Source organism: Lineus longissimus, chromosome 3 (assembly GCF_910592395.1).
Source record: "Lineus longissimus chromosome 3, tnLinLong1.2, whole genome shotgun sequence".
Taxonomy (NCBI): domain Eukaryota; kingdom Metazoa; phylum Nemertea; class Pilidiophora; order Heteronemertea; family Lineidae; genus Lineus; species Lineus longissimus.
The window spans coordinates 17,887,659-17,903,689 of NC_088310.1; the positions used below are offsets into that span (position 1 = coordinate 17,887,659).

The following is a 16,031-nucleotide window of genomic DNA, read 5'->3' on the forward strand; positions in this document are numbered from 1 at the left end:
TGCTAACTTGTTCTTTCCAAGATTATCAGAACACGTGGCATTGTTGACATTATTGCGCCATGCGGAAAGATGATGTCAACAAAGACACGTGCTTGCCTTGAATTCTGATTGGCTGTCAGATGTACACTATGGCAGAAGTATCCTGCAGAAAAAAATTTCGCTTCCCGCCAAACACGTATTCATTGTAATATTTTAATATTCATGAGATGGTCAGGGGTCACTCGGGTCATGGGTTTTCCCCTGAACTAAATTATGCACCAAAATATGAAAAATTTCCACACATTTAAAACCATGAATGGTGAAACATTTGTCATGGATCCGACCAATTGTGTAACACACATCATTATTTGCTAGAGCAGGATTCTTGATTTTCCCCATATCAGCCAGGATTGTGCATTTTTTGAGAATTCCGAAAATTTCCGAACGCTTCCGAACACCAGCGATGTTCCGACTGTGTACCAGTTCTAACCGGTCCCACACTTCGCAATTTTAGAGAAACTGAAAAGCATTCAGTCGTTGGAAGGAAGTTGCAGAGAATAAATAGTAAGGTGTGGATATCCTTCGATTTTTAGTCGATTTCAAGCCATAGAAGTCAATGATGTGCATGATATCTTGATTTTGACACTTTCTACTTGATTCATGGGCGCCGCCATATCTGAAAATTGGTAAACAATCCAACATGCTTGGCCAATGCACACACAGCCACTGCGTACTGTGCATGTGTGCAACTGCACATAGCATGATACTGCATTTTGGAAGATCCAGTGTCGATGTCATTACGACATTACTGGATCCTTGTACTATGGCGTACTGTGTATGACGTGTGCAATGCATAGGCCTAGCGCATTTTGGAAGATCCAGTGTCGATATCATTACTGGATCCCTGAGGCTGCGCCATCCGGATGTCGGTCCGAGCGATTTGACCACTCGTCTCACTGCAGCAACTCAACTGCCATTTCCAAGAAAAAAGCCCAGTGAATTTAGCTGGCATCATGATTGACTCTTTGAAATGCAGGGATCGAATTTATCGGAGGCATCGAAGGCAGAACTACCAAAAAAGTGCATAGGGGGCCTATTTGGAAACAAATTCAATTTCAATAGATAGATGAATTCGAAGAAGTTTGTTTTGGCACCCACTGATCAGTCATGCGTTTCACCTTCAACAAAGGATCACCATGTCTCTAGGCATTTTCCGAAGTCGGTTTAGGCCTTCTGAGGTGTTCTGAGTGTGCGCATTTGATTTGTTTTGGCACTGATTCGTCTTCTTCGAACTCGTCGATTTATTAGACTGTCACGTTTGTTTACTTTACTTATTGCACTTGCAGGGTGCTCAATTGACCTTACCACTGCCCTGATGACCATCCCAGGAATCCAAACCCCACTTGGTACAGGTGAGCTAATTCAAAATTTGTAAATTCAATGCTGTTTTGTTCATGTGGTCACAGGTGTTTAAAAAGCTGAATGGTCTAGAAGTGTCGGCTTTATCTTTTTTTAACCAATTTTTTAAAATCCAGAATATCATTTATTTAGAGGTTAATACTACACGTGAAACAAACAGTTTAGGAAGCATTCACTGTCACCCTTCTTAGGTTTTATGTATCCCACTTGCTTCTGATTTTAAAATGTTCTTGAATCTGTCTCAGGTACTACTAATGGAGGCATTAGTATGGCAACTGCTACTGAACAAGCTGGGAAACTGCTTGATTTTGCCCAGAAGTTAGACATCACACTGCTTGATAATGTTGTTGGAGTCATGTATGCGGGCGAAGGGGCCCAGGTAGGTACTTCTTTCAACCTCATACTACTGACATCCATAATTGACAGGAATTGAAAATGCCTTTTGTTTGATAGGGAAATTGAAAATGCAAGGCGTCACAAGGCAATCAAAATGATCTATACTACATTGAGCATTTATTGTCTAAAAATATTTAATGTGAAGGCACAACATGTTTAGTTATATGCGGAAAATAGAATGATATAAACTTAAGGGTTGAACAAATTTGCTGTAAGAACTTTGCAAACATCAGTTTTCTTTCTTGTTTTGCAGCAACGTATGGCACAAGAGGTGCTCACAACTCTAAAGGAACATCCAGATGCATGGACCAGGGTTGATACCATTCTTGAGTTCTCGACTGATCCACAGACCAAATATTATGCCTTACAAATCCTCGAAAATGTCATCAAGACCAGGTGGAAAATTCTACCAAAAGAGCAAAGAGAAGGTAATGAATTTCTGCTAAGAGTCTATTTGAAGCCAATATTTCGCATTGATCTCAGTAATGTCAATGAGTATTGAGGTGAAACTGAAAAAGGTCTCTCATTCTAAGGAGCTATCCTAGTGGGGGATCAGTTATTAACATTTGATGAGGGATTTGGATAAAATAGAACTGATGTGGGCTGAATTTCAATGGTAGATTCTGATGCTTTTATTCTTATACTTCAGGCATCAAGAAATACATTGTTGGTCTGATCATCAAGACCTCATCAGATGCCGAAACTGTTGAAAAACAGAAAGTTTACTTGGGGAAGCTGAATGTGACGCTTGTGCAGGTAGGACACTGGTCATTTTATTCTTGTTCTTTACTACCTACACAATCCTCAAAATGAAAGTACTTGTGCAAAATGAATCAAGCGATCTTATCCGCAATCTTGAAGACTGAGGTTGTGACTTGTAATCATTTGACCACAATATGAGATGAACGAAATGATAACCGAACCCCATAGACTCTATGCTCAAGTACATTGTAAGTAAATAAGGATGATGTGTTCAGTGTTGTCAGCAAAGAAAAGGCCAAGTTGGGCAAAGCCATTGGTAAAGTTGAACAAGAAAAATGGTGGGATTTATCACAGCCCCCCAAAAAATGCTTGTGAGTAGTGGGAAGATACTTCCCTAAAATATTACTGCAATGCAACAGTTTGGAAAGGACATTTTTTAAAGGTTTTTTCTCATCCTTTCAGATCTTGAAGAAAGAATGGCCCAAGGATTGGCCAACATTCATCAGCGACATTGTTGGGGCGAGCAAGACAAATGAATCCCTGTGCCAGAACAATATGGTGATTTTGAAGCTGCTCAGGTGAGTTTATTTTTTGGAAATAAGTCAGATGATTTCTGTCAAAGAAACCTGTTCTGTTTTAAACTCAACATAAAGCCATTTCCATCTGTTAAATTCCCTCATGCTTCCTGAATAAGGGCTATGTGTAGCTGTGATTTGAGACGGAAGATCTTGTCCTTATTCCTGATGTATTTTGCCTTTGAAATTCACATGTCAGATAATTCAGTTGTCATTCTACTTGAATATGACTGATAACCTGTTTGTTCACACTTGATTATTTAATTTTAGTGAAGAAGTGTTTGATTTCTCAAGTGGCCAGATGACACAAGTCAAGGCAAAATACCTGAAGGACAGCATGTGTGGAGAGTTCTCACAGATATTTCATCTAAGTCAGTTCGTTCTGGTAAGTTGATAGAGCTTTACTGTCAAGGACAAGGAGCTTTAGTTTAGGAATAGTGTTATCATGACCATTCGGTTTCGAAATTGGGTTTTGAATCAAAAAAGGAGATTTTAGCTCGGTATTGAAACGTAGAGAGGTCATGAAAACATGACCAATGTTCTTAATAGTTGACAGGTGTTTTGCACTATCGACACATGAAGCTCATAGGATGCATAGATAGTGTGCTTTTAATGTCTGTCTGTTCGTGATTACGATGCGCTCATTGGTTTATTTTCTCTTGTAGGATAATTCACAGAATGCCCCACTTGTTGGAGCGACCCTTGAGACACTCCTTCGCTTCCTCAACTGGATCCCACTAGGTTACATATTTGAGACGAAACTGATCTCAACTATGATTTATAAGGTATGTAATAAGTAGGGTCATTATGATTTTTTTGTTTGTGCATGTTCTAGGTTAATTATGTCAGAATTGTTAGATTCTTTATCTAAAGTTCAAGTGGGAGTTGATTGTCACAGCGGCAGATTCGGTCTGCCTTGACTCATCCTGTCATGGGAGGAGGAATATTCCCTGGGGATGAACACCTGCTAGTGCATAAGAAGTAGAACTGCCCTGGCAGCTTGATAATAGCTTCATCTGTTACTTTGCTTTCATCTCTGCTGGAGTAAAAAAACAACCCCCTGGTCTTGGGTGGCTATCACATCTCTTTTTGGAAAACAGGTAAACACATGAAGTAATTTAATGGATAATAGTTATAAAAATAATATGTTGTTGCTTATTGAATTTTTCATACTATTTCAGTTCCTCAATGTCCCACTCTTCGGGAATGTCTCTCTGAAGTGCTTGACAGAAATAGGTAAGTTTTTCTTGTTTCTGTGTAGAATTTTCTCTTTCAAAAAACAAGATAACTTAACTAGGAAAAAACGTCCTTACTCATGCATGCATACATGAATATTGTGGCCTTGAGCTCATTATTTCAGTAATAATTGTATCACTGAGACAACAGATGCCATTCCTGAAACAATATTTGTATGTTATCATCTGAATCCTTCGCAATCTATCATCAAAACTGTCACTTCACAATCCTGTATGTGTTGTCGTTTTAGGAGGCATTCAAAGCACTCAGTATGATGAGCAGTTTGTTGACTTATTCACACTAACCATGCAGCAGCTGAAACAGGTATGTAAACATTTTGCATGGAATGAAGACGTGTATCGAAGAAGGGCTTTCGATAAATGTAGTTGTAGGAGCTAGCCTGCCACATTTGATGTCCAATTTGGGTCCAATCGAGGGACCACGTGCAAATATTATCTTGCAAAGAGAATGTGGATGGTTGTTTTGTAAGACGAGACTGGAACACCCCAGACCTGATCTAACTTGCTGAGGGGAAAAGGAAAACTGAATGGCACATTTTCAATACGTCAGGGTCACCCCAATGCCAGCATGGCTGCGGGACAAGATGATGATGTTCAATTGGTAATGGCTGTTGGTGTAAAGTGGAATGACATGTACTGATGCAAGAGACACTTCATTCAGCAATTTTCAGAACATTAGTGCCCTCAGATGATTGGGGATCGATTGAATGTCTGATTTCATGTTTGTATTCTCAATCTCATGAGCTTTGCCTTTCTTTTCAGATGTTGCCAATTACTACCAATATCAAAGACGCATACCAACACGGGAGCAATGACGAGCAGAATTTTGTACAGAACTTGAGTCTTTTCCTTTGCATATTCCTCAAGGAACATGGACAGCTTATCGAAAAGAAACCAGAGTTACATGAACAGCTTTTGGCAGTGAGTTTGAAATTATCAAAATAGTGGCGCTTGTCTTCTGAATGACTTGTTGAGAGCCAGTTCAAGAAGAGCATCAGAACAGCTTTTAAAATGACGTATGAAAGTGGCAATCCAGATGAATTTTATACTGTATTGCCAACCACATGAAGTAAAATAATTTGTACCTCCGTACTGACAGGTTTGTATTTCTTCACAAAACTTAGTGATTGTGCTTTAACTGATTTGTGTTTTCTTGCAGGCCTTGCATTATTTGATCATGATCTCCGAAGTTGAAGAAACAGAGATCTTCAAGATCTGCCTCGAGTACTGGAACTCACTTGCCTCAGACTTGTACAGGGAAAGTCCATTTAGTGGCACTTGCATACTCTTGGGCAAAACCAACTCAGAGATGCCTATTCGCAGGCAGCTGTACAATCCAGTACTTTCTAAGGTAAAGAATGTGTACAAGTTGAGGGAGACAACGTTGAAGAGAGGTGTATCCCATGTAATGGAATTCAAGTAAATTAAATTTGAAAGTGATGAATAAATGGCTCCTGAGCATGTGGTTGCTGTGAGTGACGACATCTCGCTGTTCGGGGTAAATACTCACTGCCTGCTGACCTGTCCATGCTGAGGAGCTGTCATTTGCTTGCCATATGCCCAGGGTCTTCACTGGCAACTTCATTGAAGCTTAGTTTAGTGGTTGAGTTCGTTCAGCTACCAGGTTTCTTCGATGCCAACTAGTGACTTGTTTCTAATGCTTGTTGGTGAATTTCCAGATTCGTCGGGTGATGATATCGAGGATGGCCAAACCAGAGGAGGTGTTAGTCGTGGAGAATGAGCAGGGAGAAGTTGTCAGGGAATTCATGAAGGACACAGACTCTATCAACATGTACAAAAACATGAGGGAGACATTGGTCTACTTGACCCATTTGGACTACACAGATACTGAAAATATCATGACAGAAAAGCTCCACAACCAAGTCAATGGCACAGAATGGTCTTGGAAAAATCTGAACACTGTAAGTTTTTAATTCTGTATTCCATCCATGGCCTCAGTGATGTTGCAATAAAAAGTGTCTTGTCTATGTCCTTTATCGTAAGATAAACCACAGAATATGACCTAATATTGCCTGATACCAATGCAGTTACAAGAAGATGCACAGGCTGTTTGGTGTACATTCTCCAATATCAAATAAGGCCACACTCAAGAAATATGGCTCGCTCAGCTATTAGCAGGTAAACCAGTGTATGATGATGTAATAATGCATGTGGCCTGTACCATAGACATGTAGTTGGTCAGTCTTCCATAAGATACTGTTATTGCAATTGCATAAGAATGATGGTTAGCTCTTTATTCACAACTCTGTGGCTTCTCTTTTCAGTTATGTTGGGCTATTGGATCGATCAGTGGTGCGATGCATGAGGAAGATGAGAAACGCTTTCTAGTTACTGTCATCAAAGTAAGTGGATTAGACCAGGTGGCAGAATTTTGAAGTTGATGGCCGGTAGGCAGAATGACGAATAAGATGATCAGGCATCCGATTGCATGACTGTAATTGTGATGCATTGTTGCCCAAGCACTTTTAAAACATGATTTGTTCCTCATGCTTGCAAAAAGTTTTATGACACTAAAAAATAGGAGTGATGTGCTGTCCAGCTATCCGTTCCAATCCTTGACAATCCGTTGTCTGTCCGTGGGCTTGCCTGTAATTGAGTGGTGGGCCCCGAGAGTGGTGATTCAAGCACTGTCGGCAGTGGCCCTAATTGGCCTAAGTCACAGCTTGTATGTTCATATATCTCTTAATCTAACTGTCATTATCCTTCTTCAGGATCTGTTGGGTTTGTGTGAACAAAAGAGAGGAAAGGACAACAAAGCTATCATTGCCTCAAATATCATGTACGTTGTTGGACAGTACCCGCGATTCTTACGCGCTCATTGGCGATTCCTGAAGACTGTTGTGAACAAACTATTTGAATTCATGCATGGTAAGTTGAAGTGTTTTGCCACCAGCAGTAGGATTCATGATTTTGTGAATGGGAGAATCAAGGTAGCTGATTTAAACACACACTGACCATCTTCGTTGAGAGTTACCAATAACACTTGTCGCATATTTATTACTGGAGAATAGAATTGATTGTAATTCCGGAAAGGAAGCGAGATTCAGTGAAGAATTTGGCTTTACATGTAGATTGTTTACATGTAGACTCTTAACTAGGTTCGCGAAGTCCTGAGGCAGGAAATACGGATTGTGGATGTTGTATATAACTAGTATGATTGCCAGTCCTCCAATGGCTCATTCTGGACTACCGAAAAAGAAGCCATACAACCACTTTGATGTTGTGCATAAATGGTCAAAACGTGATGTGACTGCTGTGGTCCGCTGATAATACCGTTGTGAATGACCATCTGTCAGACTTGCGTATCTTCCGTTTGATTGTCCTGTGCGTCTTGACGTCTGCGTGGTGTTGTGCAGTTGATGTTGTGCAGTTGTCCGTGGATAAACATTGAGTTCCTTTCTGATACCGATCTCGATGGCCTAGTGGTTAAGGCGTCCACCTCGTGAATGGAAGGTCGAAGGTTCGAGGCCCGCTGGTAACCCTTTCCGATGCGGCCGGTTGGTTAGCCGCCAGCTAGTTAAATATAGGGTACAAACTGCCTTCTCGCCAGGCGCCTGGCATTAGAGATAGGAGTTTGGAAGTAAAGAGTGTCTCATAAGCCAAAAGCTGGCTGGCCCTTTCATTAGGGATGACACAATGATAAACAAACTTTACTTTACAGCCTTGACTTTATGGGCAAGCATAAAAGTCTTGCGCTCAATTGGCTCTTTCGTCTGCAGTTGTCCATACGTAACTCTGAAGCGTACCTTATCAATGTTCCTGTAATCCTATTTTCAGAGACTCACGACGGTGTACAGGATATGGCTTGCGATACCTTCATCAAAATCTCACAGAAATGCAGACGTCACTTTGTCCAGGTGCAGGTCGGTGAAGTGATGCCGTTCATCGAGGAGATCTTGAACAGCATGAACACTATCATCTGTGATCTACAACCTCAACAGGTGCACACGTTCTATGAAGCCGTTGGACTTATGATTAGTACGCAGACAGATCAGACCGGTCAGGCACTTGTTGGTGACAAATGTGATAAGTACATGGCCCTGCCCAACCAAGTATGGGATGACATCATTTTGCAAGCAACTAGGGTAAGTTTTCCTGATAATATATAGATGGGGTTAAAAAACATTTAAGAAACAAGTAACTAAAGACTGAACAAAAATGGTTTGCTGAAAACTCATAAAGAGATAAAAATACATGTAGTTTTAAAATTAGAGAGAAATCCATTCCCATTTCACATCATTTATTCATCTTGTTATTTTCCAGAATGTATTGGTGCTGAAAGATCCAGAGGCAGTGAAGCAGTTAGCAAATATCCTAAAGACGAATGTTCGGGCATGCAAAGCTCTTGGCCACCCCTATGTCGTTCAGGTATGTATAGAATAAACAGGACAAAGACACTGCATTAGTCTCTCCGTGGAGTATAGCAATGCAAGTTTTCAAATTGACGAAGCAGTTATCAGTCCTCTCCAGGCTGGTGATTCCTGAAGTTCATTAACTTGAGCATCAGTTTTCAATCAAATTCAAGTTGTGTGACGAATATGACCCTGTTCCTCAGTGGGTTACCTGGACTCGATAAAAGTGCTGCTAATGGTCCGAGTGCACTGTCTGCATGGTTTCCCTTTTACAATGTTAATTCACTGTCTTAGTCAATGTTATCTTGTATTCCAGCTTGGCAAAGTCTACTTGGACATGCTGAATGTTTACAAAGTGATGAGCGAGAATATCAGTGGTGCTATCACTGAGCATGGCGAGAGTGTCACCAAACAGCCACTGATCAGGAGCATGAGGACTGTGAAAAAGGAGACACTCAAACTGATATCTGGATGGGTCAGCAAGTCCAATGATCCTAAAATGGTGTGTATCATTTATTCTCTCTGTCATCAGACCGAAAACTGTCTACAGGAGCATGCATCATCGCACTTATTTCGGGCTGCAGTAGTGAAGTGGTTAATTCAATGCTGTTTGCAAGTATCTGAGGAATGGCTGATTGATATCTTAGTGTACTCTCTGTTTATCATTTGCTGATGGTCTTTGCAGGTTGCTGAGAACTTTGTGCCACCTCTCTTGGATGCTGTATTACTGGATTACAAGAGAAATGTGCCTGCTGCTCGAGAACCTGAGGTACTCAGTACCATGGCTACCATTGTCAACAGATTAGAGGTAAGTCCCAGCAAAGGTAATTTAAGGAAAGAATGTTACCTTGCTACCGGGGTAGTTGCATAATGTAAGGAAACAAGAATTGAGCAATTTTGAAATCCTGGTGGCATGAGAATGTTACAGTCTTTCACGGTGTTATGTTGATTGATAATAGATCTTAGTGCAATGACACAAGCCCCCTCTGGTGTATTCTGTTCTGTTGAAGTAATATCATGTCTTCTTGTTTACAGAATCACATTACTGATGTGGTGCCACAGATCTTTGATGCTGTCTTTGAATGTACGCTGGATATGATCAACAAGGACTTCGAAGAATATCCTGAGCACAGAACCAATTTCTTCTTGTTGCTGCAAGCCGTCAATTCTCATTGTTTCCCCGGTAAGTTTTCATCACATTACGCAGAACCTTGCAACAACTGGCCTGAATTTAACTGGACTACAGGACTAGTGCTCTTATAATCTTATACATTTCCACAAAACTATAAGCAAATTCCCTTGTATATCTTTGATGTCAGTCCATCTATGGTTTGGTGTGTCATCTTCTCTGTATGAGAACTTCAGAAAAATCTTAGTTGTGACCACAGAGTAGTCTTCTTTACAATTTATTTTGGTTCGTATCAATAGGCATTGTTTGTAGTTTTGAAAATTGTGATTATCCTATTCTGGTGTGATATCTAGGACACTGCCAATATGTACTTCCTATAATGACCAGCAGTGCTTGATCCTGCAACCACTGATTAACGTGTTGGCTGATTGTCTTCTCTTCTATTTCAGCATTCTTGAACATACCTGCGCCACAATTCAAATTAGTGCTGGACTCGATAATCTGGGCATTCAAACATACGATGAGAAATGTGGCAGATACCGGACTAAATATCTTATATGAACTGCTTCAGAACTTCTCTAGGGAGAGCGATGCAAATGCTCAGAATTTCTACAAAATATATTATACAGACATTTTGCAGCATATATTCTCAGTGGTAACGGACAGTTCACACACAGCTGGTAAGTGGATTCCTTCTGGGAAAGAACTGACATTGCATTTTGTGTTGAAGCAATGGTGGGTAATACATTTCTCCATTGTACCAGATAGTGATTGGGGTCTGCGTTTATTATTGAGATGGTTTGATACTCTCAGTTGTGCAGCCTTTCAGGTGGAGTTGATGAGTGTAAATATTGTGGAGTCGTGAAGAATAGGTTTCGTTGTATCCTAGAAATGGAGGTCATGTAAACCTTCCTGTTCATTTGGTTTGCTCATCGTCAGAAAACCTTGGCCAAGATGACGCCACATTTTAAGGTTTTGTGGTGCTTACTTTTGCTCCTGGCTGATCTATTATTATACATGTGAATGGTTTCAGGTCTGACGCTGCATGCTTCCATCCTAGCATACATGTTCAGTTTAGTGGAGACCAACAAGGTGACAGTGATCTTGGCCCCCAATGGTGACACAGCCAATGTACAGTATGTTCAAGAATTCCTTGCCAACCTTCTAAAGACAGCCTTCCCTAACCTCCTCAAGTAAGTAACATGACATGTGTATTAAAAATCCAATCAAAGTAAGATCCACTCTCGAGTGGTGTTTCTAATGCTACCACCCACATGATAGAATTTTTCAATGATTTTCGAGAAAACAGGCATGGAAATATTAGATGTTCAATTTCTTCAATGAGATCATTTACTTGTCATTTTCATAAAATATGAGATTCAAGTATTTAGTTATTGCAACTTGGTTCCTTTGTGATTATATGGAGAGTTCTTGTTATTTGCCTCTTAAATATTATTACGACTGAAACACAAGTTTATTGAATGATATGCGGACTGTGGGTAAGACAACATACATTTGTATTATGTTTCATGGAATTGTTAAATGTTTAAATTATTCGGAACTCGTCTTTTTCCAGGACACAAATTGACTTGTTCATCGCAGGCTTATTCAGTTTCAACCAGAACATTCCTCAGTTCAAGGAGCACCTTCGGGATTTCTTAGTTCAGATCAGGGTGAGTTTACAATCCTGTCTCATAAACTTCTTTATTTTGACATATCTTTCTCTTAAAACCTGTCCCAAGATGTTGCCATATCGTGAAGTTCTTTGTCGGGCCAATGCTTTCTCATTTTAGAAGTGATACTTCGTTTGTTTGTTGCACATATTAAGGGAATCTGGGTAACCCTCTGAAACCAGGTTACATCAATGCCCAATGGCTAAAAAGTTCCTGCTGCCTTTAACTTTATCTTTACTTGAATGATTTGATTTTCCAGGAGTTCGCTGGTGATGAGCCATCAGATCTGTTCATTGAGGAACGAGAAGCTGCCATCCGACAAGCACAAGAAGAAAAGCTAAAGATACAAATGTCAGTGCCGGGTATTTTGGGGCCACACGAGATCCCAGAAGAAATGCAGGATTAGATGCTAGAATTCATCTGATTGAGGAGTTGGAACTCCTAGCCGTTTTGTTGCGGGTGACGTGCATATGGAGAGGTTCTGTTGTGTGCCTCTTAATCATCATTTGGCATCTGAATTCCAAGCCTCTTAGTTTAGGGCAGCGGACACGTTAGATTCTGATGGGAACAAGTTGCTGATACAAGTGAACCGTGATTATGCTTGTGGCAGAACTTGTTAGAAATAACATTGTCCTGGATGATCAGCACTCGACACTGGCATGAAAGAATGTAAGTGGGATTAGCATTATAATTATAATGTATGGGAGATCGGATTCTGTCCCATTTATTTCAGATCTGTATATGCAATGTACAATAAAACCATACTGCCAGATCTAATATATTGGGAGAGTACTTCAGAATCCACGGTACGATGTTGTCAGTCATCCTGATGGTTGATGTATTGCCGTTTTCCGTGGAAGGTGTCAAATGTGACCCAGAATCCTTCCTTGGAAAACCCGCAGTTCTCCAATTAAAAAATATTGGTGTGTTGATATGTTATTTTTGAGTTGTACAGTAAAACTAATGCATTTATTTTGTACTTTGTCTGTGTATAGTTTCCTTTCTTGCCATGATAGGAATTAACTTGTTCAGTGTTTTGCAAAGGAGTTTTGCCGTATGATATTCATGGTTGGGTGGCTAATGTCCATGATTATGTGAAAAGTAAGTAGATAATTTAGCCTCTCTGAATTTGAGAGTTCTTAGGAAAACCAGCCCTAATTGTCAGTATTACCACAAAAAAGTTTCAAGGTGGAGCTTGCTTGTACTGTACAAGGTAATTATTACCTCGAATGAGTTTGTGAGTAGATCTAGCTTGTACTGCACCAAGTAATTATTACCACAAATGAGTTTAATGTAGATCTAGTTTGTACTGTACAAGGTAATTATTACCACAGATGAGTTTTCGAGTAGATCTAGCTTGTACTGCACCAAGTAATTATTACCACAAATGAGTTTAATGTAGATCTAGCTTGTACTGAACAAGGTAATTATTACCGTCAGCAGGGGATAAGTTTCAAAGTAGCTAATATGTACTGTATATATGTACTGTACTGGGTTCTTTTTGTGAAGATTAATCCAACCATGTGGACATTAGATATTCAGGATGAGATAATCAGCGTTTCTATGCCTGTTAAGTTTATTGAATAGAGATGTTTGTGATCCATTCATGGATGATTTTTTCCCAGTTGTATATTGGGAGTTGCTTCTTCAGATACTGTAAACACAGAAATTTTCAAGGCCATTTTATTTCACAGATTCATGGAATTGCAGCTTTGTGGTACTTTAAGTTGAGTATTCTGACAACCTTGTAACAGTATATTCAATCAGATGTTCTTTTTGCGGCCACTAATTTTCATGATTATCTGTAAACACGAAAAATAAACGGCACACCAACATTTTTGGGTTTACAGTATATCACTCCTCGATGAGCATGTGTTCATTTGTGAAATCACAAAAGTGAAGCCAAGTTCAGTAGAGCAGTCCTTTCGTTTTATCCTTCAACTCTGGTGAAATATTCAAGCTCTCAAAACTAAATTGATCAAACGTCAAAATATTTCTTTCAATGTCGCCTTGACCAAGAATTATGATACCATTGATTGTTCATCTGAATAGAATGTTCTATTTTAATACCTCACTCTTACTAGGCTTTGTGACTCTGTGCGTAAATGGCTGCCTTTGTACCGTTGAAAATCCTGCTGAACTTGGCTTGGTGTCAATTCAGTTTGAACTGTTGTAAGCCTCTTATGCATGTATTGCAGAGTCATTATATTTGTATTCATACTTGCTGCTTCATTTTATTGGCTTTCTCTTCAGAGTTTACTTCAAGGCTATCCATTAGGTATGCCTGCAGAATCAGTTACAGACAATTTTTGATGATGCACACCATTTTTAAGTGCAAGGCAGAGGGGAAAGAAATTGATTACAGTAGAACCTCTCTATTAAGGACACCCTCTGGACTGACAAATGCTGTCCTCGATAGAGGTGTGCTGATTACAGAGATCAAATTGAATGGAAACAACCAATTTGGTATCAAAACTCGTGTCCTTAATAGAGAGGTTGTCCTTAATATAGAGGTGTCTGCTAAGAGAGGTTCCACTCTATATCATTTTGTGTTCAAACTAAATGTACATGTATGACCTGTTCTTGGTAGATTGTATCTGTAAGGTAGAGTGTGCAAGTTTTCATTTGTCACCTGTTCTAATTATTAACATTTGTCATTCAGATAGGTAGTTTGCTTGAAAATTCAACCATGCAGATATAATTCACCTTTTGATTGGAACTCATGAACTGGATTTGAGATTACGTGGTTGTTATCTCCAAGTCTCTGGTGGGATTTTTTAAAATGTTACTATAAACAAGGCTGACCAAAACGCTGTCAGGAGAAAAACTACCAGATACTAATCCATAACGGCTATCATGTATGTTATCCGGATAAGCTCCAGTAAAAGGTTGTCGCTCCATTGTACAGTAAAGTCTAATTGGTATCATTAGAGCAGTGAGCTGTAACTAACTGAAAAACCTATTGGAATTGGAATGAAATGATCATTTTCTGATTCAATAGAGTTGTTTTTATTAACCTAGTGAGAAGCTGCATCTGTAAAATCATCTTTGTTGTGTTGGATAATGTGAATTTATGGTACTGGCAGTTGTCATCAAAGCGATGAACTTGTTTGGACTTTCATGAAGGTGCCACGCTCTTTTTTGCCGAATGTTGAGTCTGGCAAAGATATGCGAGTCCTTTCAATAGTTTCAGACTAAACAGCTTTTTTGAAATGGGTAATCATGTGAATAGAAACTTGTAAATGTGTTGTTTTTTTATAGCTTGTGAATTTTATCCATTAGTCTGTTTTCTTGCGTTCAGTCTGTGGTGGGATCTGCATTGTACAAATGTCAATCCGTCACTTTGGTGTTCAAAGGACAACTCTCCTGCAGTCCTACCATATAACGCTTTTTGAATTGCTTTGATTTGATGGGTAGAATACATGTGTAACAACAACCTAAAAGTAGCAATCTTCATAGAATTTCCGGAACTTGATATTTTAGTAAAAATCTTGTGTATGAGCGTGGAATTCTAAACACCGTCAAAATTGGAAAATTCTACGATACGAATCAATAGACTGTTAATCCTTATAGCTTCTCCAAACCATTTTTACGGCTACGTGCACACAATTTGAAAAAAATTGTCACAATGCAGAATCAATCATCCATTACTAATCATTATATCTGATCAGAGACTTCTAATAAGACACAGTACAAAACCGTGGCAATGTTTTAAAGACTGTCTTTAAGGCGTGTCCGAGACCTGTTCTATAAATGGAATGTTATCCAAAACAGCCGCCTTGAAGGAGAAGGTCTGTCATGGTTTTGTCCAGGCTGTTGTTTTCATTATGATTGTTGTATGACTGAACCCATGTGTCTTATTGGATATATTTTGTTAGATTGTGTAAATTCATGCACCATTTTTCAAGAAAAAAGGTTCTCAGTCTTATAACCTGTGTTCTAGCAGGTCATAGTGGTGTCCATTTCAGCAGTAATAAAAGACAACTGAACGAAACCTGTCTTATCTGATTTTCTTTGAGCCATGTGAGGCGAGGTCATCTTCCTGGCCATATCAATGGCAAGTTTCAGAGATTGGCTGCCTCACTAGAATATAGCAATCGAATTGGATTTATGTATGATGTTGGGTCTCCAAGATCAGGACATGGATTATGGAATTCACGGGGCTAGCTAGGAGGTGGGTGGGAGTCAGAATTTTTAGATTAATCCTGAAAATCTAGTCGGATTCCATGATATCGAGAAAATTGAAGGATTATTTGATGTATCACTGCCAGTGTGATCCCATCCTGAGAATCCGGTTTTTAGCTCGGCTGACAAAGTCTGTGGAGAGCTTCGAATGGTGTCCGTCCTTCCATCCATCCATCAGTGGACAAGTTGGGCATTTTGTAACCGTAAGGCACCTATTCCATAGAGGTATACGGTATACTACACTATACGCGAACAATGGCTTCACAAAGGGTGCATGACCATGAAACTATTGTTCGCGTATAGTATAGTATAGGGTATAGCTCTATGGAATAGGTGCCTAAGAC

The 16,031-nt window shown here is 39.6% G+C and overlaps 1 protein-coding gene across 2 annotated transcripts; it reads left to right on the forward strand.

The window, feature by feature from the left end:
- Positions 1–448: 448 nt before the first annotated feature.
- LOC135484068 (exportin-1-like) lies at positions 449–15,496 on the forward strand. 2 transcript variants are annotated; one of them, XM_064765163.1, is made up of 24 exons: positions 449–543; positions 1,326–1,391; positions 1,644–1,777; positions 2,048–2,222; positions 2,444–2,550; positions 2,959–3,074; positions 3,342–3,456; positions 3,737–3,856; positions 4,253–4,307; positions 4,558–4,631; positions 5,090–5,248; positions 5,487–5,678; positions 6,007–6,249; positions 6,613–6,690; positions 7,060–7,216; positions 8,126–8,433; positions 8,612–8,716; positions 9,017–9,202; positions 9,386–9,508; positions 9,736–9,883; positions 10,279–10,509; positions 10,863–11,022; positions 11,406–11,502; positions 11,762–15,496. In XM_064765163.1, exons 2-24 carry the CDS (start codon positions 1,355–1,357, stop codon positions 11,906–11,908), a joined length of 3,267 nt encoding a protein of 1,088 aa, XP_064621233.1. In that variant the 5' UTR covers positions 449–543; positions 1,326–1,354; the 3' UTR covers positions 11,909–15,496. The 2 variants fall into 2 exon arrangements, with proteins under 2 accessions (XP_064621233.1, XP_064621232.1); XM_064765162.1 differs by having other exon boundaries at positions 450–548.
- The last annotated feature ends 535 nt before the right edge of the window (positions 15,497–16,031 follow it).